This window comes from Mirounga leonina, unplaced genomic scaffold (genome assembly GCF_011800145.1).
Source record: "Mirounga leonina isolate KUSES-001 unplaced genomic scaffold, KU_Mleo_1.0 Mir_117, whole genome shotgun sequence".
NCBI classification, from domain to species: Eukaryota; Metazoa; Chordata; class Mammalia; order Carnivora; family Phocidae; genus Mirounga; species Mirounga leonina.
Genome location: NW_023270274.1, coordinates 858412 through 882476, shown reverse-complemented (window position 1 = coordinate 882476; position 24065 = coordinate 858412). Strand labels below are relative to the sequence as shown.

The window sequence follows — 24065 nt, the reverse complement described above, 5'->3', positions numbered from 1 at the left end:
AAGGAGAGGCCACAGTCATAGACATGAGACTGTTGCACCCTGAGGCTTCAGAGACCTTAACTGCAGATCCCTCAATTCCTAAAATAACCATTTTAAAACACATGCACAGTTCATGGTACAAAAATTACGTGACCCTTATGGGCACAGGCGCATTCCCTTGGGATGACTTCCTTGACCTTCTGTCCACTGAAGCCCACCCACAGCATGAGGTCATCCCAGAGCTCCCGGACCCCCCACTGATCATAGCGCTTCGGCCCCACGATCCCGGGATGCACTGGCTGCTTCCTGCAGTGACCGTATCCTATCACGCTGTGGATATTTGGTCACCTCTGCCATGCCTGAGAAAGAGGCTCCATGAGAGTGTGACCCAGGTCACAGAGTCCACGGGCATTTGCACGTCACTGGGGAGACAAGCCGTCAAGTAAAGGATTTAATGAATGAGTCCGAATCATGTGCTTGTACAACACAACCATGAGAGGAGCCCCTGAATCTGAAGGGAGGCTGTGGAGTGGGGTCAGCGCTGATCAGCGGGGGTAGCGGGTGGCCTTCTCTGACCTCCAGTTCCCCCCCTTGTGAAGGGAGGGGATTGGGCGAGCTCACCGGGAATGAGTGAGTTTGGAAACTCTACTGCCCTGGGTGGAAAGGAGGTGATGGTGGGCGTGAGCTTTAGGACGTCCCCTCGCGTAGGGCAGAGTGGCGGACGGCCACCGCCTCAGTGAGTGGCATCGGCTCTCCGCTGCTCCAGGCACGTGAAGTCGATCCCCCCGCGCCACACAGAGGTGCAACCATGGCGGCAGGTGCAGAATGACCCGGCTCCAGCCTTGTTCTGCTGCCCGACCCAGGCGCCGTCACCTGAACCAGGACTGTCTGATGACTGAGCAAGTACCAGAGGGAACACCACACCTCCGGCCCCACTTTACAGCCGAGGATCCCAGCGCTGACTGGGAGCATCACCTGCCATCTTCGCTTTTATATCTATTTACAGGCACTTGAGCACATTTAAAACTCTTCTTAGAACAAAAACTGAATTTTACATGTTTTCAAGACCTGGGCTGTTTGTGGAAGGGAATGCGGTGCATGTTGGTTATTTGGGGGATGGCCTCTCTCTCTTGGGACTCTGGGGGTGCATCTGCAGTTCCTGAGTGGCAGGCCCACCCTTCCCTCTCCGCTTGGCTGCCTGTCACCTCTCCTCGTCCCGAGAGCACATCCAGTGACCCCGGGGCCCGCCCCCCATCACGGGCCATCCCGCCCCACGCCTGACACCTGAGACAGACTGAGACTGAAGAGGGTAGACAGCTTCACGCTTTTCAGTTAGGACGTTTTGGGGCCAAATAGCTTGGAGTGTATACTCCTTTCCAAAATGTCTTAACGCCCAAGGAAGTATATATTCCTATTTGTTGGATTTTCTGTGTTTGCTTGTTTAAAATTCAATGTGTGATATCTTCAGCTTAGTTTTCCTGACTTAGCAAGGCCCCCGTGTATCCGTCAGAGACCCCCGAAACCCACTGGGCGGTGGGCTGGGTGACCTGGGAGGGGGGCAGGTCTGTCCCTGCCCCACACCCAGCGCCTGCCAGGCCCTCCACACTGAGCACATCCTGAGCGCTCTTCATGGAACGGTTCAGTCACTGTGATTGGCTCTGGCTTTTCAGAGAGAGACGGGTTTTTCTCCATCACACCTTCCTTCCTGTCAGAATAATGCCACAGTGACGCAAAGCTTTGGCTTCTCCCTGAGCTATTTCTGCTTTCTCCCCTTTTCGTGTCATGACAACAATTTCTGCCATTGAAAATGCCCATCTCTGACTTTTAATTCCCCAGGGACCTCAAAGGCTATGAGTTTTTAGGCTAAGTAGAAATAATTTAAATTTGTTTCATTGCAAGTATTTGGGATCTATTTGTTTTCTTTAGAAAACTATTTTTTAAATCTAGGCGGGATGTTTCAGTTGCATTAACAGAGACTCCTCAAAGACCTGGAGGTGGTTAAATATCTTGGAGTTTTTTAAAAAACGGGCCGCAGGTGATAGTAAGCCTCAGGACCTGCGTCTCCTCCATCTCAAGGGTGGGGGGGTTTCCATCGCTCACTCTTGCCAACTCAGGAGCAGAGAGCAGGCGTAGCAGCGTGGACCTCCAGGCCTCCTGGCTCGGGACCCAGATGGGCGGCCCACCGCCGGGCAACCTTCCCAGGGACTCACCTCCCCGATTCCATCTACAAAGTGGGGTGACGTTAGCACCCACCTGGAAGTTCACTACAAGGATGAATGAGTTTGTGTTTGCAAAGTGCTCAGGATAGCAGCTGGTGCCCAGAAAAATCGATATAAACATTTGTTAATGAAAGAACAAGGTCTGAGGCAAGACGGTGGCAGGAAGCAGTCCGTGACAGCCTGGCGGGTCGGCCCAGGGGCCCCAGCAAGAATGAGGCTGACTGAACAGGGGGAGGGAGTCCTGGAGCAGAAAGACACAGACAATCAACACCTAAAGCTTGACCCAGTTCCAACGATGAGTGAATGAAGGAAAACTTCTCATACTGGAAACTCCAACAACCAAGATCAAAATATTTCAAAGATAAAAGGATTCCATCTTCCTAATATGTCTTTTTCTCTCTCTTGTCTAATAGGGTACAGTTTTAAAATACTTATATCAGACTTGCAAATCAGCCTTACAATCACCCACTGAAATTGTCCGTCAGCCCCTCAGACTCCCAGCGGCGCGATCCCCTTCTACGACTCCTACCCTCGCCTCCCCACCTTCCAGTTTCCCAACTGGCATATATTTTGATCGTCCTAGTCTCTGTCGTTTCTTTACTTTTCAAACGATCTTGAATTCCTGCTTCAGTTCTCTTGCCTTTTTTGGATGACACGTGTTTTAAGATGAGAACATCATAGAAACAGCCATTTTTTTATTCAGCGGGCACTGTTGTGGGTCAGAGCCGTGCAGGCCACGTTGCGAAACGCGTCTCTCTCTTTCCTGTGTTCCTAGATCCAGGCCAGACCAGACCCCAACTTCTCGGGCACCTAGGACCCCAGATTAGATTTCAGTTTCCTAGCCACCCACGAGTTACAGCGGCACGAGACCGTGCCCACGTCACCCTGGCTGGTCGTAGTCACACTGTACCGCGTGCTGTGCGGTCCTTTCTACAAATACCGCATCTCACACAAAAGCCGTGTTGATTCTTCCCAATTTCCGTGTGTCGGCCATGACCTCCACATCAGCTTCCGGGAGGCCCACGACATTAGCCTCCTGCTCGCAGGAATGACGGTCTCCGTGTGAAGCTAAGGCCTCCGGATGCAGAAGACGAGCGTCTGTGCCGGCCCTTCATTCACACCCAGTTCTCAGGACACAAAGCCAGCATTCCAGCAGACGTTTCCCAGTCCGGGCGCCAGGTGACGGAGACAGGTGCGCCCTCGGGCTGGGCAGCGGTGTGGCTGAGCACCAGCGATGCAGGAAAAGGGATGCGGGATTTGGGTCAGGGGGAATCATTTCAGACTCTTTCCCCTTCCTCGCTGCGTGGCTTCTGGCAAGTCATCCAAGCTTGTGAACTTCAGCTTTCTTCTTTGGAAAAAGCAGCCCTAGGATGTGGGTCTCCCAGGACTTCGGGCGTGGAGGCGGCGGGGGCGGGGCAGAGCTGGGCGCTCAAGACCCTCATTCCACAGGCCGGGCCACAGGGGTCAGACGCTGAGCGACTTTCCAGAGCCCAGAGCGACTTCACTGTAGGCTGGGCTAGAAGCCAGTCCGCCTGGGCCTGGCCTCGGTCCCTCCAGTCGCTCTGTCCCACGCACACACACCCGGATTTCCAGATCACTGCCCGCGGGGCAGCCTTTGGCTTAGAGGGCAAGCACAGAGGAGGTCTAGACACCAAAATCATCTGATTCTCAGTTCATCGAAATTACAGCTTTCTGGTGAGGCTTCGTTACTCTCCTGGGGAACGATGACCGCTTCCGGGAGTCAGGCCAGCTGCTGGTAGAGACCGTCCTGTCCGCCGTGGCCCCTGCCCCGCTGGCTTCCTCTGGTACCCACGTCCCGCTGTCCCACCCTTGCTTTGTCCTTCTGAGAAGACCAGGATGCCTTCAAAATGCGCAGAGTGCCCCTTCAGCAGCAAACAGCGGAAGCAGGGTCAGGGCGGCTGGTGCCGTGAGGCCAGCAGAGAGGCACGACCGTCTGAAACCTGGGGCCCAAGGAGGGAATGCGTCTCCCCGCGCTGGAAGCCGTTCCCACGTGCGAGCCTGGAGGAGGGTCTGTGACTTTCAACGTGAGGACTGCGCTTTGGTTTCAGCCTCTGAGCTGCTGTGCTCGCAGGTGAGACTCCAGCCCTGTCTTCTAACTGGAGGAGAAACAGTCCCCATCAGCGTTGATGGGGTGCAGAGGCTCTCTCGACTTCCACCCAGAACAGGAGGACCTGGAGCTCACGGTGGACGGGACCCGTGGCCTTGGCTGGCATTGGAGGTTTCTGCTGGTGCCCTGGTCCAGGAGAAAAGAACACGCTGTCATGTTCTTCCAACATGTGTGCTGCGTGCGGTCCAAAGACAGCTGAAGTGAGGCGAGGTTTGGGGCTATCCCCCAAGTTCCCTCACAGAGCACCTCTGCCCCCCAGCACAGCCGCGGCTCGGGGGGTCCTGGGAGGTCCACAGACCCCATGGGGCCGTGTCTCTCTGAGGACCTTTGGGGTGGCCAGGCTGTCATGACCCACAGAGAGCAGGGAGGAGAGACCAGACCCCACGGGCCAGCACAAGGGGCCTGAGGTGCCCCCGGCTACTGGTGGGAAAGGACAAAGAGCCGATGATCCCTGGGATCTTACTTCCTGGGAAAGTAGCTGGTCTGCTGTGGACCGGAAACAAGTTCAGTGAATGACCTCGGTGAATAAATTCTCGTGAGCCCGGCAAGGATTGGCATCCCACTCATGGAGAACAAGAGCCCTCCATGTCCAACTCCTCGGTCCGAGAAACTGACACGAAGGTTCATTGGTCCTTCCAGCAGCCAATTTTACAACCAAAGGATGAAGTTTATTTATTTTTAACGTTCTTTAAATTTAAAGAGTTTGTTGGGTCAATGATGCTTTTCCTGATAAAATAAATGAAAATCTTTGTGTTGGGATGAGGCGAACACAGTCTCCACATTCACACAGATTGATCCACATCCTGCTTTGGCCACTTACAAAATGGGCAGCGTGGACTAGTCAGCCTGAACTAGTTAGCCTGGGCTAGTTAGCCAGAACCTAGTTAGACTAAACTAGTTAGCCTGGACTAGGTAGCCTGGACTAGGTAGCCTGGGCTAGTTAGCCAGCACCTAGTTAGACTAACTAGTTAGCCTGGACTAGGTAGCCTGGGCTAGTTAGCCAGAACCTATTTAGACTAACTAGTTAGCCTGGACTAGGTAGCCTGGACTACTTAGCCTGGGCAAGTTAGCCAGAACCTAGTTAGACTAAACTAGTTAGCCTGAACTAGTTACTTGGCTTTTTATGACACTGGTCTTTTTATCTCTGCAACTGGGAAAATATCCATCTTCTCCATCTTAGGGGAGGATGACGTTAGAGGAGTTAGCGTGTAAGAACCTGACACCCAGGGAATCGCGCAGACTGATGTGATCAGACCAGAGAGAGAGAAGGGACGGTGCCAAGTGCTGGCGGCCATTCACCGCCCCTTGCCTGTGGGAGCTGAATGTGTTCCCCTCGTGCCTGAGAGTTGGGCTCCTCTTGGAGCCTGTGGGTGCCAGGCACGTAGTCCTGTCCGTCACACACACCCACGCATGCACACACGTACGTGCACACACAGCCCCACATGGGGAACGTGCTAAAGCAACGCCGTTGGCTAGGGAGAGGGCTGGATGGGGGTCCCAGTGCTAGCGATGCCCAGCATGCTTTGCCAACAGGCTGCGCCATCTTCCCTGGACCCTGTCTTTGGGATGACATGGGCGGGGCAGTTCCACGTGGGCCCACGCCCGAGGGTTCACACACACCACCACGGTCCATGCTTTGTCTTCAGTAGCACGTACCAAAGGGACACTGGCAGCACATGATTCTGCTCTACGTGTTAGGACACTGAAGTGCCAACCGAGCTTTGCATCAGTGGGACTCAGACTCTCCCGGGTGGACCCAGGGGGCACCGTGGCTGCAGGGTGGCCTCTCGAGGCCTCAGGAGCCATGGTTCATAAAGCTCTGAGGCTGGTGTGCGTGTCCGGACAGCTTCCGGCTCTGGCTGTGCACTGTCGTCCCTCGTGGAAGACCATTCACAGGGCCTCCCCTGCTGGGAGGCCAGGCCTGCCCTGCCCTCCCCCACCCTCCGGGCCCTGCTGCTCCGAGTTTTCCTGCACATTATGGAACCTGCAGCATCAGGGGGATGATGGTTGCCATGGCAACTCACTCCTCATCCTGAGCCCCTCCGGGAGTCAGGGCTGCGTGCTGCGGGGGGGCGCCGGGGGTGAGGAACGTCCTCCCGGCCCTGCGGGAGCCTCCGAAGAGCCCCCCCACCACGGACAGTGACACCTGTCCTGTGTTTCGGGCCCACGGATGGGCCCCCAGAGACCTTCCCGCACAACAGCTAATGAGACAGGAAGATTGAAATGCCTGCCAGCCCCTTGACCCCTCAGAGATTTCCCAATTATAAAAGTTTTCCTCTTTTATTTCTTCCTCTTTTCCTTTCCTTCCTTTCTGGGAAAATCTTTCCTATTCCTCTTTATAGCTTAAATAACAAAAATCATTTTCAAAGTGATTCTTTTCCTAAGAAACGTCTTTTCAGTGTAGGCTAATGAAGTTTCCATGAAACTTGCATGAAAACGCACTCTGGAACAACCATATTTTAAAACGATTTTCTTAGAACTCAGATCTGAACTCGCTTTCCGAAACACAGGCAGAGACTGTACCCGCAGACCCGCAGCGTGATTTGCCAGGAGCCCTTTGCGCAGGCGCATCTCTGCGCCCTGGCGCTTGCGTGGGCGGGAGCTGCGTGGACAGTGAGGGGTGTGTGTGCGCGCGGCCCGTAGCGCACCTGCTGGGATCGCCAACCGCGTGCGCCCGCGGGTTGCGCGGACCCCGCAGGGTCCGGGAGGGCCGCGCGCAGTCCGAGGCCCGCCCTCCGCGACAGCAGCGACGCCAGGACCACGGCTGTCACCCTCATCGCCTGACTTCCCTCCCCTTCTTCCTTTGAGCCTCCGGCTTCCTGTCCGCGGGCAGATGGCGACACGCTCGAGGACAGGACGCTTGTCCCGACGTGGTGGCCGCGAGTGGGCAGGGCCGGACTCGCTCGGACCAACCTCCAGGGACGGAGGAAACCACGCGCGTCCGTTTGGGGCCCAGATCACCGCGCGCCCGCACGCGGGGGCCTTGTGGGTACGGCCGCCCGGGTCAGTGCAGGGCGGGCCTTCCTACGAGAGCTAGCGCTCTGCTCGAGAGCCCCCTCCCCGTCCAGCGAGTGCGCCTGGGTGGGGTGAGGACGCTCCTTGGCCTGCTCTCCAGGGGAGCCTGCTCTGAACAGTGCCGCCCCACCCGCGCCTTCGGACCCGCCGCCACCTGCTGCCGAGTGCTTGTGCACTGCCCTCTCGCGCTGGCTTTTCCCTTTCTCTCCTCCCCACCGGCCCGCACGGGGACCCCAGGATGCTCCTCGCACAAGCGCTGCCTTCCCCTCTGCACCTGCTGCCGGCTCCCTCAGGCCGCAGTTCAACCCTGGTCTCCAGCTGATGGCCGCCATCGAGCCCCTTTGCTGCTTCCTGCTCTGGGCACCAGACAAGTGTCCCTGAGCCTGTTTGGTCCGTGACACGGCACTGATGGGGCAGAAGCCACACAGGATGCTTGTGAAGAGTACGTGTGTCAGTGGCCACCTTAGGGGCCCACGGTGATTATTGGCCTTTACGGAGTGATTGCTGAGGGCCCGGGCTTGGGGAGGGGCTGTCCTCAGCCACCCTCCCTGTGGAGCCCCAGGGCACGCACTCTGCCCTCTGGGATTTAAATGGGTGCAGGGCGGTCACCCATTCCTCCACGAGACAGGGACAGGTCAGCGGTCGGATCTCTGTGACCTGGGCCATCTTAGCTCTTACCCCTACTGGGGAGCTGAGTGCCGGTGGGCAAGGCTGTCTGATACCGTGGGTTTCGAGGCTAGGGTAGGCAAGGCACGTGCCCCGGGCAAGCGCAGGCCAGCTCACAGGCACTGAGCCTCTCCCACCGCTGTCCTGGCCCCTCTGCCTCCACATCAGACTTCCTGCGAGGGTGGGGCTGTGCACACCTCCCCTTCTGGGCAGAGGCCCCCTCAGCACCCAGCCTGCGCCCTACACCCAGACACGCAGCAGCCCCGCGGCTCAGCCCACTGACACCCCCTCAGGGTCCTCAGTCCGGCCTCCCCTGAGAGCTGCTGGGGGGCAGCACCCCGGGGCCAGCAGAGCCCCCGCTACCTGGGACAGGGCTCCCGTGTAACCCTAGCTGCAGACATCCTGCTGAGAACGAGAAGGACGTTCAGGACAGGCTGCACTCGGTGCCACACACCTGAGCTGTACAGCATCTACACCAGCTCTGTGGACCGCGGGCCTCGCCTGCTAACCAGAAGACCAAACAGCACAACCACCACTCCAGGCAGAAGGGACGAAACCATACACCTGCGCATCCGTCGGTGGCACCGGACCCTGAGCCCGGCACAGGGAGCAACCCAGGGCTGGCTGCGTCACCGCTCGGGCCCCGCCCGCTCCCCCAGAGCCCGCGTTTGGATGAGTGAGTGATACATAACCCGGGAGGGCACCCGGGGCTCCAGGCGCTGAGCTAGAGGTCAGGCTGGGGCACAGCAGCCTGAGAGGAAGGTTCTGGGAGGAGGTCAGAGGGACGGCGCTCAGCCAAGCGTGGTGCTCAGCTCAAGTGCGGGTCGGGAAGGCTGGCCATGCCTGCTTAGAGAGGAGACCCCTCGTGGGGGTGGAAGGCTGGTGTGAGAACGTGGGGACCCTGAGGCAGGGCTTTCCAGGCGCCCCGGGCCTGTCTGTCCTGCTGGGAGCATGTCCGCTCACCTGCGGAGACGTGGGTGCCGCAGAGAGGAAGAGATGGCCGGTCTCCCCGAGGGAGGGTCACCGGCTGCCCGCTTGGGCTGCCTCAGGCTGTGGACAGAGCCCTGGCCCTGGGAGCCCTTCGGGGTGGTTACTCGCAGGTGCCAGCCCAACCTGTCCTAGGGACCCCCACGCTTCCAGGGGTCTCCCACCTTGTTCTTGAGCGCAGGTGTTGGGGCAGGACCCTCCAGGAACGTGGCATGGTGAGAAAGCCCTTCCTGAAAGTGGTCCCGGGCCCTTAGGGACGTTTGGGGCAAGTGTCCCTCCTCCTTTCCCATCGTGAGGGCGGCAACTCTGGTTCCTGCCGTCTTCTCTTCTCCAAGCTAAAATCTCCGAATGCTTTGTTAACTTTTTACTCAAGTGACATGGTTCAGGTCCTCTTGCCCTTGGCCACTGAGGAAGGTACTGGAGATTCACTGCTTCTGTCCCTGCAGGAGTCAGGGCACAGGACCAGCTCTCGGCGGGCAGAGCTTTGCTGCAGCCCACGTCCCATCGTGGGAGGAGGTCTGCCCCACGAGCGCCAGCGTCTCAGGGCGGCCACGTGTCCCTCCCATCATCCGCGTCCATGTGGCTTACCACGGTTTGCTTCTCACCTTGTTTCCGCAGCACATCTTTCTCTCTTCATTCTGTCTCTAACTTTCTCTTTCAACAAAGTACAATGGGAGATGCCCCAAACTTCAGGGCAGGGGCCGGGTGTGGGCAGCATCCTTTGCTCACAGCCTCCAAGGTGTCCCCTGCGCAGACCCATCCTCACTTCTCCCAGGTCCCTGATCTTCAGTTAAGCCTTCCAACAAGGAGTGAGAGCCTCTGGAGGAAACGGTCTCTGGTTTTCTCTCTAAGAGGTCAAGGGGTTGGGCCAAGGGCAGGCTCCATCATTGTGGGGTCTCCACCACAGGACACGTGTGGCCAGGCCGCTGGCTCTCAGCCCCGCCTCCGGGCCCCCAGCACCTCCAGAGCTACAGGGTCTTCTCTGCACGTCTGCGCGGCTCCTCGGCCCCTTCCTGCTGTCCTCTGCTCCCGCCTGCCTTGCTCTCTCCTTCTGGACTTGGCATCCCCGTCTTGAGCACTTGCTGGTTCTCGTCTTGTCCTCAGTGGAATGTATGTGCCCTTCAGATTCTGGAACCAGCACCCGGGGTCAACTCTTACAGCTGCAGGGTGTGGGCTCTGAGCCCCTTGGCTCTCTGGTCGGCCCCTCGTGATCGGAGGGAAACCACACGGTCAGTGGACAGTGTGACTCTTAGAAACCACTCTGGCTGTGTCCTTGGTACAGAAGTCTAGAGAAATTTCATCTCCCTTTCCTGTTCTCCTCTTCACTCTGCCCATTTTATGAGACACAAAGGGTCCTTGCAGATCAGTCACTACAGATCTCGAGCAGATGAACAAGCGAGCTCTGTCTTCAAGCACAGAGGAGCCCGGCGTCAGGGGCACGCCCCACAGCAGCTTCGTAGGGCAGGAGCTACTGATAACGGGGACAGTACAACGAGTCTAGCTGAGTGCGGCAGCACCAGGTCACAAGACAGGGCTGTGCTCATCAGGGCTCGGCGGCTCTTTGTATAAACTGAAACAATAGACTCCACCTGTTTGGATCTGTCTCTTTGCCTGTAAAAAAAAAAAGATATTTGATCAATCTATTTCTAAAAATTTTGCCAAACTAAGAGTCTCTGAAATCACTTCTATATGTGACCAAAAAAAAAAAAAAAAAAAAAAAAAAAACCAAGGAGAAAAGGCAAAGCCCACAGGAAGAAGGCTAGAATGCCATTCTTTGAAGAGAGAGATGACAGAGCAGAAAATAAACTAAAATATAGCTTACAACCAGGCAGTTACAAACGAGAGGATGGGGCAGGAGACGGGGTTTGGGGGACTGGAAGGGAGGGACACAGAGCCCCAAATGTGAGAGATAACAGAGAACTCCAGGATCACACAGGACGTGACAGAGCGAACGATTGTCTCGTCTCTCCTGATTAGAACGGAAAACGCTTTCTCTGAGACAAAAGAGAGATTCAAAAAATAAAAGACCCACAAATATGACAAACCGAGGCAAAACAGGATGAACAGAAATAGGAAGAACCTTAGCAGTAGGAACAGGGTCTCTGCTGAAAGGGAAACTGTGTGGCCCCAGAGCCGCTCCCTCCCTCCGTCGCCAAGACCTGCCTCTCCTAATGCTCACTCACGTCTGTGAGCCCTAGGAAACTGAGCTGCTTGTAAATCATGTAAACCTCCTTCGTTTAACTTCAAAGCAGTTTCAAACCGTCTGTGAACAGAAAAATGCACCTGATGTCCCCCAGTCACTGTGGCTTTTACAGCCCGAGCCAGCAGCCACGTGGACACCACGGCACGCTCCCACACAAATCCGTGTCTGGCCCAGCAGGCCACTCTGGGCCTGGGTGTCCTCAGACGGGAAGGAGCCACGTCCGTGCTGGCCTGCATGCCCTTCGGAGCGGGGTGTGGACTGGGGCATGCACCTGCAGGTAGCGGTAGCTTAGCCAAGAGAGGGTCCTCGTGGTCACGCTAGGTCATCCGTCTGTCTCAAGTGCAGTCCACCTGGTTCATGATGCTGAGAAAATTGGCGTGGCTGAGCCGGCAGCCTCCGCAGGGCACCCCCTCCCCGTCCCCGGGCCACCCCGATCAGGGACCCTCAGCAGTGGGCATGACCAGTGGGATACGGTCCCCCGGGCCCCCCGTCCTTAGAGAAAGCATCCTGAGCACAGTCGGGGTGCACATTCTTGCACATCTCGTCCCCCCGGCCCGTGGCCAGAAAGCATCCCCTGCCACAGCACGCACACACACGTGTCCTTCCAAACCCGCTCTCCCTACACACCAATGACTCTGGCTGCCTGGGGGCTCAGTTCGACCGGCAAAGGTGAGTGCCTCCTCGTGGGCCCCGCGCAAGGTCTCTGCATGCCCCGGGGTGACGCCCGCCCACCTCCCCAGGGCGCGGCGCGCGCAGACGCCACGCAGGCAGGACGTTAGAATGCTGGTTTCTGTTGCCTTCGCTCAGCCACACCAGTCACCTTCTGTGTGTTTTTTTTTGCATGGGTCCTCCGAGTCCAATTCCAATTCTGACTCCGGCCGCCCCAGTCTCTTGTTTAGCCGCTCCACTGCTGCTGGACGTGCATGTGCTCCGGCAGCAGGTTCCCATGGACACGCCCTGTTAAGTGACTGGGACGTCAGGATGTGCTAGGTACGTTCGGCCGCACTGGACAGGAGCCTACTCCTGGATGCACCTGGGACCTCTCAGCGGGCAGCGGTGCGGTGTGGCGGCGAGGGCCCCCGTTAGGCTCCCTTCCGCGGACAAGGAGGCAGCATGACCGATGACTTAAGCTTAAGATGTGTAGGCTGCATGTTTGGAAACGATGAAACGTTGCATGCCGCATGAACAGCAGAGCGGCCGCGGCACCCCCGCACCTTGGCTCCATGTCCCCGGATGACGGGCGGGGGGCGTCCAGGCTCCGCCTCAGCTCTGCATGGGGCCCTATGGCCGGCGCCCGCACACTCCCAGGGAATCCCGGGGCCCAGTCGGGGAAGCACAGAGGGGACACAGCACATGTTAGGATGGAGGTGACCCGAGGCTGACGGCAGGTGCGTGAGCCCCTAAGTCAGAACGCAGACCTGCCAGAAAGATCCCGTTTGTCCGTGGGCTGTGCATGAGGGAGCCATCCCCGTGGACTTCGCAGCGTGCCGCGTGAGCTCTGGGCCTCACGGCACTGATTGACCCCCTGAGCGACCCCGACATCCACCTGCTACTCCCACAGCCTGCAGCGCCTCGGCGCTCCGCCCTCCAGGGCCCCGGAACCAGAACTCTGAGTGATAGCCACAGGATCACTCCCGGCCTTCTTAGTGCAATGAAGCCTGACCCATCCAGAAATGCGATCTGAGTCAGCAAAATGAGGGGTTTTTTTTTAACCACGTTAAGAGTACCTTTAAAACTTTTTTTCATTTATGGGTTTGTTTTGAGTGTAATTTAAAAAGAAAGGTGCTGGGAATCAAAAGAGAAGATGTCTTTTGCTTCCACGTTCCATACATCACACAGCAAGTCTTCTACCTAAATTCTCCTGATAGCACTGTGTCCACTGTCCACTTTGAAATGTGTAGGGTTTCATAAGGAGTGTCCTACACATCCCACGTGAAAGCCCTCGCCCGACACCCGAGGAGAGAGGATAAGACAAACTCTAGGTGTCAGGGGACAAAGCAAGAAGCAAATCCAAAAATGCTCCCCTGCAGAACTGCTTCCCCGAGGGGTGGGCGCTCAGGGGCCGCAGTGGGCGGCACCCCAGCCAGCCCCCTGGGGGTGAGCGGTGGCGGTGCAGCTGGAAGACCCCAGGGGCCCCCGAAGGGGCCAGGGCTCCACTCCCCAGCTCAGAGTGTCCGCCCCACGGCTGTGTCACCAGTTATTTCTGGAGGGAGGCTGGGCTGGGGGACGCTTGGAAAATACTACATGCCCGCATGGGGACCTCTGTGTCCAGCTGCAGAAAGCTCAAAATATGCATACTTAATATTGAATTTCCAAAAAAAAGAGAAAATTATTGAATGCCTTACAAGTTAAGAAGCAATCTGCAAGATTTTATCTTTCCTTGAGTTTCAGGTAATATATCTAAGAAATTGTGCAGAAGTAATGTATAGTGCTTTTAAGTGACCTGGTTTCGTTCCATTTAGGGAGAAAATTGCAGAGGTATGACATAAGAATCAGTATATGTCATTTTTCCATTAGAAATATCTTTATTTTGCACTCCTCTGAATTTCTTTATTATTTCCCATTTATATGACAAAAAAATCAAAATAAAGAAATATATTTTCAGAACCATATCTCTTAAGACAAAAAAAAAGTGTTTTTTTTAATTGAACTTTTTATATAAATGAAACAAAGACATATATGTGGCCTGAATCATTCCAATTTACAAATACATTTTACTACTAGAGACAATGCCTAATTTTACATTTTCATGTTTCTTTTAAAATTGAGGGCCATAAAAAATTATTTTTTTATATATATTCTGTGTTTTACTTACTAAGTTCCCTTGTTAGAGTTGCCATGGAAGAAATGAGCAAGAAAGGTTGTAAAGGGCCTTCCCATGAAATTCTCCCAAGAACTCGAGTATGTCACTCTGACATTTGGTATGATGATTCCAGATCTTCTGTGAGTCCTCTTCTGTATATTTTTAGTTATTCTACTCAAATCAGGGCATGTCTGCAAGTCAGTCTTCTAGGGCAGTTTGACGAGGTAGGTCAACTACACAGAGAGTGAGGATGCAGTTCAAACACGCCCACAGTGCTTTCAGCCTCTATCAGATTTTTAAAAATAAGTAATTGACTCTTATCAAGATAAGAGATCATGAGATGCCTCCAAATATTTTTTTCCTGTAAGTTGATTTTGGGGGAGACAAGCTCGGTCTCCCCCAGCAGGCCTGCCAGCTCAGACTGAGTCAGACGTGAATGCCATGAGTCCTGGGCTGGTGCACTCAGGGTGGATTGCCTCTTGGTCTTCAGGACAAGGTCATTCCCCAGGAAGTAGATGGTGAGAGGCTGGCCCAAAGGAGCCTGGGGCTTCGCCACCTGGTATCCAACAAGGATGCCTTGGCAGTGCATTCGAGTCCCCCAGAACAAATGCTTGTGTGCGTAGAATCTGCCTTGGACTTTTTCTGAGGTGCTCATGACGTATCACTAACAGGACTGATGCAACACGGTTGACCGGTCCCAGCTCATGATGTGTAGTGACTGGCACTTTAGTGTGGACATCTGTTCAACTGGGAGAAAGTGTCCTGTTTTAGATGTCTTCCTTAATATAACTATTTATCAAATCCTCATATTTATTTTCAAAAGAGGGGGGCATGACAGCACATGGAGGAAGCACTTTAAAGATATTCTTATCAATAATTAATTGATGATACAACTTGTCAGTGGATTTAGTGATTTCCATTTTGCCCACCCTGTCTCAGGACAGGGGTTTTGTAAATGGGAGAAAACAACACGGTAGTAGGTCGTATGTCTTGCTGAGGGACAAAGCAGGGACAGGCAAGAAGCCTGTGGTCTATTGTCACATTTTTGAGATGTGCGCCAATGCAAAATCACATGGTTTTCATGATTATGTATTTCAATGTATAGACATTAAGTTATGTTTTGATATTAGGGGATATATCTCATGACCTCATGATATACCTCATGTGGGTGTGATCAGTGACAGTTCCTATATAGGTCCAAGCAGAATGTGTCCTTGGGTGGGGAGTAGTTGAGAGAAGCCATGAGCACACAGGGCGTTCTGGGAGGTTTGGGCTCACAGGTCTCTTTGATGTCTTAGATCCACAAAAGCAACACAAACCCAGTTCACTCCTACTTGAGAAGGACTAGTTCCATGAAATCAGAAATCCAGAAGTTTTGTGAATGGTCCTGATATTTTTTTTTTTTCAGATTTTGCTTGGATTCTGCAAAACTTAAACACTGTTTAAAACATTTTATCATGATTTTTCCCATTGCCATTCTTAAATGTCTTTTTAAGACCAATATTTCCAGCCAGATGATAACATGCACTACCCCAAATTATTTTCTCTTGGTGTATTACTTAAACCCAAGACAAATGCAAGATCATGGATAAGGCATAAATGTTTTTTGTCTTGAAGACATCCATGAGGCAGCAAGTCTAGCTCTAAGATCATTTTTTCATCATGTGTGTTCTCAGAGTATTTCCACCAAGAGTACCTTTGGAGGGGAAGAGAAGTGATATTTGAGGCAAGTGTTTTATGTCACAGAACTTTGCATCTCTAACCACGGGAACTTAAAATAGCCTTGGTGCTCTTGTCCCTGATAACTGCCAGGAAGCGCGGAGGGCGGTGAGGGTCTGGTGTGCTTCCCTGCGGCTGCCGAGGACTTCGGCGCGGAGAACCTGTGCCTGCCTTATGGGGAGTTTCCATGGAAACCCAGTCAATCTCTTCTGCCATTTCAAAACCCAAGCTGTGCAGCACATGGTACTGTCTGATTTTATCCACGGGGGATTTTGATTACCCACATGGGCCTCCCTTCACGGAAAAGATGTGCTTGCTCTTAGATGGGTAGATGCAAATCGAATTTTTGTAAATCGATTTTACACCACCCCTTTATCAAGGGTCCTGGAGCTGGCTCCATCTGAGAAGCAAATACCCCTTTTGTTAGGTGAATAATCACTCCTTCATTCACCGACTTCAGAAAATTTTATTTTTGAGGGTTGAGATTTCTTAAAGCTAGGAAATCTGTATGTAAATCTAAGAATTTAAAAAAGCCTTAAAGTCTTGAACAGCAACAGAAAAATGACTACGTAGAGCTGATAGAAGAAAAGAAACCGTTCTGGGCTGCCTTATGTGGTCCAGAAGCACCACCTAAAGATGAAAGAGCCGAATTACCAGCCCTGACAAAACCGGGAGCGGCTGGGCTGTGTCAGGGGAAGGCAACAAAGAAAGGCCGTGGGCTCCTCTGAGCAGGCATCCCAAGCCCCGGCCCTGGGCTACAGCGCTGGGCTTGAGCAGTCGAAGGGGGTGAAGGCAGGAGAGCCTCCCCGGGAAAGAACTCATGGCAGGCCCGGGAGCAGCTGTGCAGGGGTGTGGCCGGCGAGGAGCAGACTCAGGTCACGCAGCCCGCAGGCTGCAGGCCTGGGACTCCACCCCATCTGCCTGACTTGAAGTCTTGACAAGAAGAGCAAACCTTTTAAGAAAGCAAGAACTCTTTCTGGAAATGTTTTTTCTTTCCCAACACAGTGGAAGCTCTGAAAATGGGCCAGATCAATATTTTGTTTGTTGTTTGCATGGTGATAGAGGACATTTTAAACGCCTCTTTTTTTTTTTTTATTGCCTTTGTAAATGGCTTAAACACACAAAATCTACTCTGAAAATCTTTCTCTCTCTTTTTTTTATAATTAGTCAAATCTGATTTTCATTTGCATTAGTTTGGTTATAATGCCTCACTTTAAATCTGAACAGAATATGTCAACCTCCTACAGCCCTCACCAAAAAAAGGCATATTGAAAAATTTCTACTCGTGTTAAAATGAATAAATTTTAAATAAATTTGCACTGAGTGCTTAAATTAGGAAGAGTTTGGGGATTTTTTTTTTTTTTTCTAAAGCAAAAAGCAAGGCCAAGTGTATATTATTGGCTAGTGGGAAACATTTCTGTTTCTTGATACATTTTCCAAACAAAGTTGCATGAAGATGAGCTTCTCTTAGACGGAACGATTCTCATTGCTCTCAGATCGTCCTCCCTCTGCGAGCGCTCTGGGCAGGGGCTCTACCCGCATGAGGTGCCCTGTGGGAGGTCAGCCAGCGAGGTCGAGTCACCCCCCTTATTATTTAGAAAGTAATTACTTAGCAATCAGCAGAGGAGTCTTGTGATCAAACTTTAATTGTACATAACCAGCTGTTGCTTTAAAATCAGGTCAACAATCCGATTTTGGGTTGTTGCTGTTCTTGATACATAGATTCCACTTTAAACGCCCCATTGTTCTGCCTCAAATGCCTGTTTTAAAAATCCCTGTTCCAAGTGCGCACACCAGTGATGTTCGCCTCCCCGCTTGCCTCTGTGCCCTCGCAGTGGGCTGTAAACTGAACTAACCTTCAATATGATGCAGCAGAGGGCGCCTGGGTGGCTCAGTTGGTTAAGCGACTGCCTTCGGCTCAGGTCATGATCCTGGAGTCCCGGGATCGAGTCCCGCATCGGGCTCCCTGCTCGGCGGGGAGTCTGCTTCTCCCTCTGACCCTCCCCCCCTCAGGCTCTCTCTCTCTCTCTCATTCTCTCTCTCTCAAATAAATAAATAAAATCTTAAAAAAAAAAAAAATAGGATGCAGCAGACACCAAGCTCCGTTCCTCGAGAGCTAGGGCTCTGGTCCCTTTCTGAGGACTGAAGGAGGTGTAGACAGTGTCCGAATACCGAACACTGTTTGCGCACGCGAGTGTCGGCACGGGACGCCCCCAGTCCCATCCCTGTGCAATGCCGAGGGACCCGCAGGGCGCAGGGAGCGAGTGTTCCCCAGCCCCGGCTCAGCATCCAGTTTCCACCGGGACTCTCCGAGTGCAAAGCAAACTGAAACTCCTCAGAAGCAGTAGACATTTATTAACTATGCGAAACGTATGATTTTTGTCCTTGCCAGGACCTCGGGGCTCCCTGCGTGGGGGCGGGGACACAGGACACGATCCACGTGTCACTGCTGCTTACTAAGTCCCGTCATCCTTGGTGGGGTTTGTGTTGTTTTGTTTTTTGCTTTTTGCTGTTGTTGTTTTTTAAATATACAAAGTTTATGGAAAAAAGAACTTTTTCTTAATTTTTGTCCTTAATTTTTACATTCCTGGTGGGTACAAGAAAACTAAAATAGCATGAACTGAAATGTCTCTGTAGTGCCACCTGATTGTTCTTGAGACGGCTCATTTAGGAAGCTGTATGAAGGGCATTAATTATAAAACTTTTTAAAGCACATTCTGTCCCATTCGGGCAATGGCAGTGTGGTAGTTAAGAACCCAGGGGACGTGGCCTCGCTCGGCTCAAACAGGTGTAGTGCGGGTATCGAGAGGTACTCGCCATACCTGGTTGATCGAGACACCTGGCCTCCACTCGGGTCAGCCAAAAAGGCTTCAAGGCAACTCAAACCTACCTGATTGCCCAGCGAACCCCAGCGCCCCGCTCCAGGCTGCTGCCATCACGGGGCTCGGGGCAGCCAGTCAGCCCGCCTTGCCAAGAGTCCGTTTCCCGGGAGCCCGTTATAACGCTGCTGTTCCCAGTGTAGACCAAGAGCAGTCTCTCAGGCCTCTGTGCACACCCCTCCACGTACAAATCTTGCTTCGCACGTGGCTGCTGAAGCTGAGTCCCACTGAAACCAAAGTAACAAGAAGGGAGGGTGACCTGAACTATTTGGAGGCAACAGACTGGCGTAAACAGCATCGGGACCAGGATGCTCCAGGGCTTGTTGCCACCGAGGCAGGTACTGACCAATCCGTGGTCCTTCTGGAAAGTGCCGTTGTGCTTGGAAGGAAGAAGGTAGCCAAGGTTGGTATCTGGTGGTGTGGTCAGTGGACACAGGTCCCTGTTCCCAGCCAGGAAGCTTCCGGCTCCATCTGTCTCTTTCAAGTAGGGAGGTGAAGCATTCAGGAGTTTGCTTTCTGGATAGAGAAGGGGGTTAATTGTTCAGGGGACTTTCTTTCTCTCAAGTCAATTGCCCGTTCTGCATTTTTAATTGTAGGTGCCCCACCCCTGGCTGTGATGGCTCTGGGCACATCACCGGGAACTACGCTTCTCACCGGAGGTAAGCAAGATGCCTGTTCTCTTCCTCCCTCACCCCTTACCCCCCGGGCATCGGCCGGCTCCGCGCACACTCAGTTTGGCCCACAGCTACATACGGTCTACAGACTTGGACCGCAGAGCAGCGCCGTCCTCGGGGTCCTTCCTTGGACAGCAAGCGCACCCCCCGGCACGCACCGGGCTCACCTGCAAGAACGTTTCTCAGCTCAGCCAGCAGCAGCCTTTCCAAATCGGAAGAGTGCCGGGAAAACACCCATCGCAGGCATATTATAAGGTCCCTGGGACAGTCACTGAGAGGCAAGCGTTCCAGCACCACTGGGAGTTGGCCTCTTAAACAGGAAGATGTGAGCTGCCGGCTGTCCAGCCATTCTAAGCGAGGAGCAGAGCTGAAGACACGGAGACGCGCTCTACGGAACTCATCGCAGGCCCTGGGGCTCCCGAGGAGGAGGGAGTGTCTGAAACGCAGCATAGAGATCCTGTCATGTATGCCAGGCCATACATCAGAAGTGAGTTGAAAGAAGCTTTGGATACGTTGTCTTCACAAAAGTGGATCCAGACCTGTGGCCAGGTGCCCCAGTTTCATGTCCTGTTCCGTTAGTGGCAACGAGCCAGGGCCAAGGTAAAGACAAGGACGTTCATGAACGAGGACCCATCCAACAATGGAAAACAGTGCTGCACCCAGAAAATATGGACACTAAGTTATACGATGCTGTTGCCTTGTCAGTCTGAATTTCAGATGATAAAGTGGACGTTCCTAAAGTCGATGAGCATTTGCGCTTCAAATGTATCTCCCACAAGAAGAATAAAGAAGAGGAAGGGAAGAGAGAGAGAAGGGGGGGGGGGAGAGAGAGGGAGGGAGGCGGGGAGAGGAGAGGCCCCTCAGAGAGAGTGTTGGTCGTGGGCTGCCCACCAGAGGGAGGGTGTTTGCCAGCCGACCCCACTGAGTGGATCAGTGGATGGTGTGGAGCATGTGGCCGCCCGTGTGGCCCGGTCGCCGTGGTCAGAGCAGGGGGCGCTCACTGGCTGCTAGCACGGTTTGGACGAGGGACACAGCTCCCACGGCCGGTTGCTTCCTCACAGGGATCCTCCTGAGAGCCTCGCACTTCTGTGCTCACGGTGCAAGCAGGTTTCGGCAGCTCCGGGCTGGGGCACGCACAGACTCGGAGTGCCCACGGGGAGAACTGAATCGTGGGGTCACGGGAGGATTCTTCACGCTCCTCCTCTCCTCCAGGGCTGTCCACCTGGGTGCTGCCGACACTCGGGGTCGGACGGTGCTTTGCTGTGGGGCGTCGAGCAGCCTCCGGGCTCGACCCAGCAGACCCAGCAGCACCATCTCCGCCACTCGTGGCAACCCAAGAAGTCTCCAGACGTCACCAAGTGCTCGCCGGGACCACCCCCAGGGACGGGAGCAGCCTTGTGGCGCTGAGCCCACTGACCGGGCCGGGCAGAGCCCGCCGCTGTGTGCGATGCAGAGATTGAGTGTTACCACCTGCAGTTACCTGCCAGAGCAACATCGCTGCCTTAGAGTAAATTCAATTCAACTAAAAACTCCAATTAAGTATAAAAACTCAAGCCCATTCTATGCTACCCTTTATTTTAATTTGCCTTGAAAAGAAATGTCTGAGTGCTCACGTGGCCAGAACTTCCAGCGTCAAAACGTGAACAGTTGCTGGTCCCTTAGTGTCTGACCACGGCACAGGGGCCACGGCCCTTGTCCACAACGACAACGGGGATCCTCTCTTGAGCCGGCCCTTCCCCCGCTGCCCAGCGTGGTCCCGCCACGCGGGCTCCCGAGGGCCCATCACCCCTCTGACGCGTCATCACTCACACAGGGCGAGAGACCCCAAGGCCAGGAGGTGTCCCCCGGCGTGGAGCCGCGTCTGTGCTTTCCAAGAGCCCGCGTGGGCCTCGGACACCCGGGACCGCCTTGCAGGCTCAGGGAGCCACCGCACATGGAGGGTTCCGGGATGTCCCCTCATGACAAGGACGGTGTTTGCTGAGCACCTGCTACCGGCCATGGGCGTTACTGAGCACTTTGCCTCTCTAGTCTCGCGGTGCTATGAGACTGTTATCTTTGCCCTGATCTCATGGAGGAAACCACACAGCAACCACATCGCCTCCAGTCGAGGCCCGACTCCCCGGGGCACGTCCACGTGCCGGGCGCCCCAAGCCGTGGCTGCCTGATGCAGACAGGTCGCCGGGGCCTGAGTCGGCAGCGAAAGGAAGGGACCAGGGGCTCTCCAGGTGGGGCCGGGGTCCCAGGCACAACAGGGACACTCCTCGGGCCTGCTCAGCGCGGCCGTCGATCCCCACACGGGCGCACATCTCTTCAGCCAGAGAGTCAGGGACGCAGCGCCTCTCTGTCCATCACAGCGAGCCCCCCACACGGCACTCCCTAGGCACCCGCCTAGGCGCCCGCCTAGGCGCCGCCCGCACACCCCACCCCGGCCTTGCCCCCACCCACAGAGGGCAGGGGTTCTGAAAGTGTCTGCAGTGTTTCCAAAATCCATGAGATCTCCGATTCAGACTCAGACACGCCGCGCGCCCCCCGTGTCAGCGACATGGAACCGTGGGACATCTATGCAGGAGACGTCATCATGTAGAGTACAAGTGTCACCCGGGATTCCCGGATCCGAAAGCGTGGCTCGGAGGTGACGGGCTCATGCAGGAGGAGATCGGAGCCGGGAATGAAAGCGGTGGCGGCCGGGACAGCAGGGGTGGTCAGCAGGTCTCCCCGCCCAGCCGGCAGGGGCCGAGGGCGCACAGAGTCCCCGCTGCGTGAATGGCCTGGACGAAGGTGAACGAGCACACAGCTCAGCGCTCGTGGCTTTAGTCGCACGTGCTACGTAAGTGGACGGCATCAAGCACGGCACACGTGACGCAAGGGACAGGGCTCCCCGGGCTCCCGGGCCGGGCGGTCAGCAGGGCCCCTGCACCCAGGAAGACGTCTGGGACGACGTGCCTGCGAGCAGGCGGATGGAGCGGGGGCGGGGGCAGCGGGGACAGAACTGGTGGCAGGGCCGGGCCCCGGGAGCCTCGTGCGCACGTGGAGGAATTTGGCGGCGAGCCACTGGAAGGTCTTAAACAGAGTGCCTGAGTGCAGCGCCCGTGAGCGCCGGCCTGGTCTAACGCAGCGTCTCGGAGGGAGAAGGTGGCCGATTTCGAAGATACTTAGGACACGCTGGGCCCGTGGCTGCAGCAAGGAAGGAAGGGAGGGGCACAAGGAGCGTGAGCACGGTCAGGGCCCCAGGGCAGGCAGGACACGGACCCGCAGATGCGGAGGCTGCACCAGCCTCCGGAGGAGCGTCCCAGGGGCTGCAGGTGGCCCCCTGCCCCGGGGCCAGGAGCGCCCGCCGGCTTCAGGTCACGGTGACCTGGGCAAGAGCACTTTTCCAGGCAGAGATGAGAAGCCAGACCACGGTGAGGGCAGCTGCTGAGCAGTCAGAGGTGGGGCAAGAGGACCCCCACTTCCCTAGGTTTTACCTCAAAACGGAGTCGGGGGGGGGGATGAAGGTAGCTGGAGAGAGAGAATGCAGGCATACCTGGTCTTTCCCGTGCCCCTGCTGAAGGAGACAGGCGTGAGGGGGTAGGAACACATGCCGTTGGAGACAGGAGGGGCCGGCCTGGGCGCCCGAAGCCCCAGCCCAGAGCCCAGGCCCCCCGCACGCCCCCTCTGACTGCGGGTGCTGCTTCTCACCGCAGAGGAGCCCGGCAGCCTCACAAAGAAGGAAAAAGGCGGAGGACACAGGGTGCCGTGCTGGGGAACAGACCTCCCGTGGATGGAGCCGCACCTCCACCTGAGAACCCACGTGCCCGGAAGGGAGCTGGGACTGACCCAGGAAGGACGCACCGCAAGCCCAGGCCCAGCGGGGACAGTGGCCCGAGCCCCGCCTGCACCACTGCTGTGTGTCTTCCCTGGAGTCCGAGGCCACGTGTCCTGGGCGTCTCAGTAAAAGGCCTAGTTTCTGGTTCTTCAGTTCTTTGCAAGGAATCCCATCTATTCTATATATTCTTGTGTATAATCTCATGTAATAGCCTATTGTCAGGCTATGTATACGCCCATCCATACGTGAGTACTTTTTCTGTTCCAGCTGGAAATTTTCCTATAGGTAAATGTGAGCTTCTATTTCCAAAATTTTGACAATCCCTCTGTACCTTCTGCAGACACACTGAAGTCTATACCATGTTCCCCCCAGAGGGCAGGGCTGGGGAAAACGGGTCACCAAGAGAGACCCAGGGAGTGCGTGTTCTCTTGCTCCAAGTGGCCCCTTCTCTGCGCCTGGCCGCCCATCCTCTCTCAGCCAGGCACCCCAGCCTGTCTCCACGCAGAGGGGCTGCCCCCAGAACGGCCCTCCTCCCAGAGTTTGTGCTCATGGGGAGAAGCTCCGGCTTCTGCAGAAAGCGGGGTCCGAGCAGCCGGTGCGGGAAGGAAGCCAGCCGGCCCCGCAGAGCGGATGTCTCCTGAAGCCCTGTCCCTTCTCTAGTCTTTCAGGTTGCCCGAGAGCAAAGAAGAGCGGCATCAGGATAGCACAGAGCAAGGAAGACAAAGAAGACCAGGAGCCCATCAGGTACACATGCAGGCTGGGCAGGGAGGGGGCGGGGTTCCGGCGGGATCAGCAGGGAGGAGGGGACGTCAGTCACCCCAAGGCCAGATCCGGAATCCGCACCCAGAGCCCCCTTGCCGGCCGCTGAATGCACCATCGAAATAGCAGGTGGTGTAGCCAGGGACTCTCCACACATCTGACGCTCTGAGTAACGGGACCCCGAGACGCTTCCCTCTAGCCCTGGGGGTTGGACCCCGGACGCTTCCCT

The 24065-nt window shown here is 55.3% G+C and overlaps 1 protein-coding gene across 4 annotated transcripts in view; it reads left to right on the top strand.

Annotated features, from left to right (window-relative positions):
* LOC118007281 (myelin transcription factor 1-like protein) overlaps positions 1–24065 on the top strand; it is a 138606-nt gene that overhangs the window by 85082 nt on the left and 29459 nt on the right. For all 4 annotated transcript variants that reach the window (XM_035000279.1, XM_035000278.1, XM_035000280.1 and 1 more), the window contains exons 14-15: positions 19195–19257; positions 23738–23821. In XM_035000279.1, the coding sequence (XP_034856170.1) occupies positions 19195–19257; positions 23738–23821 (147 nt within the window). The remainder of the gene's footprint in view (positions 1–19194; positions 19258–23737; positions 23822–24065) is intronic.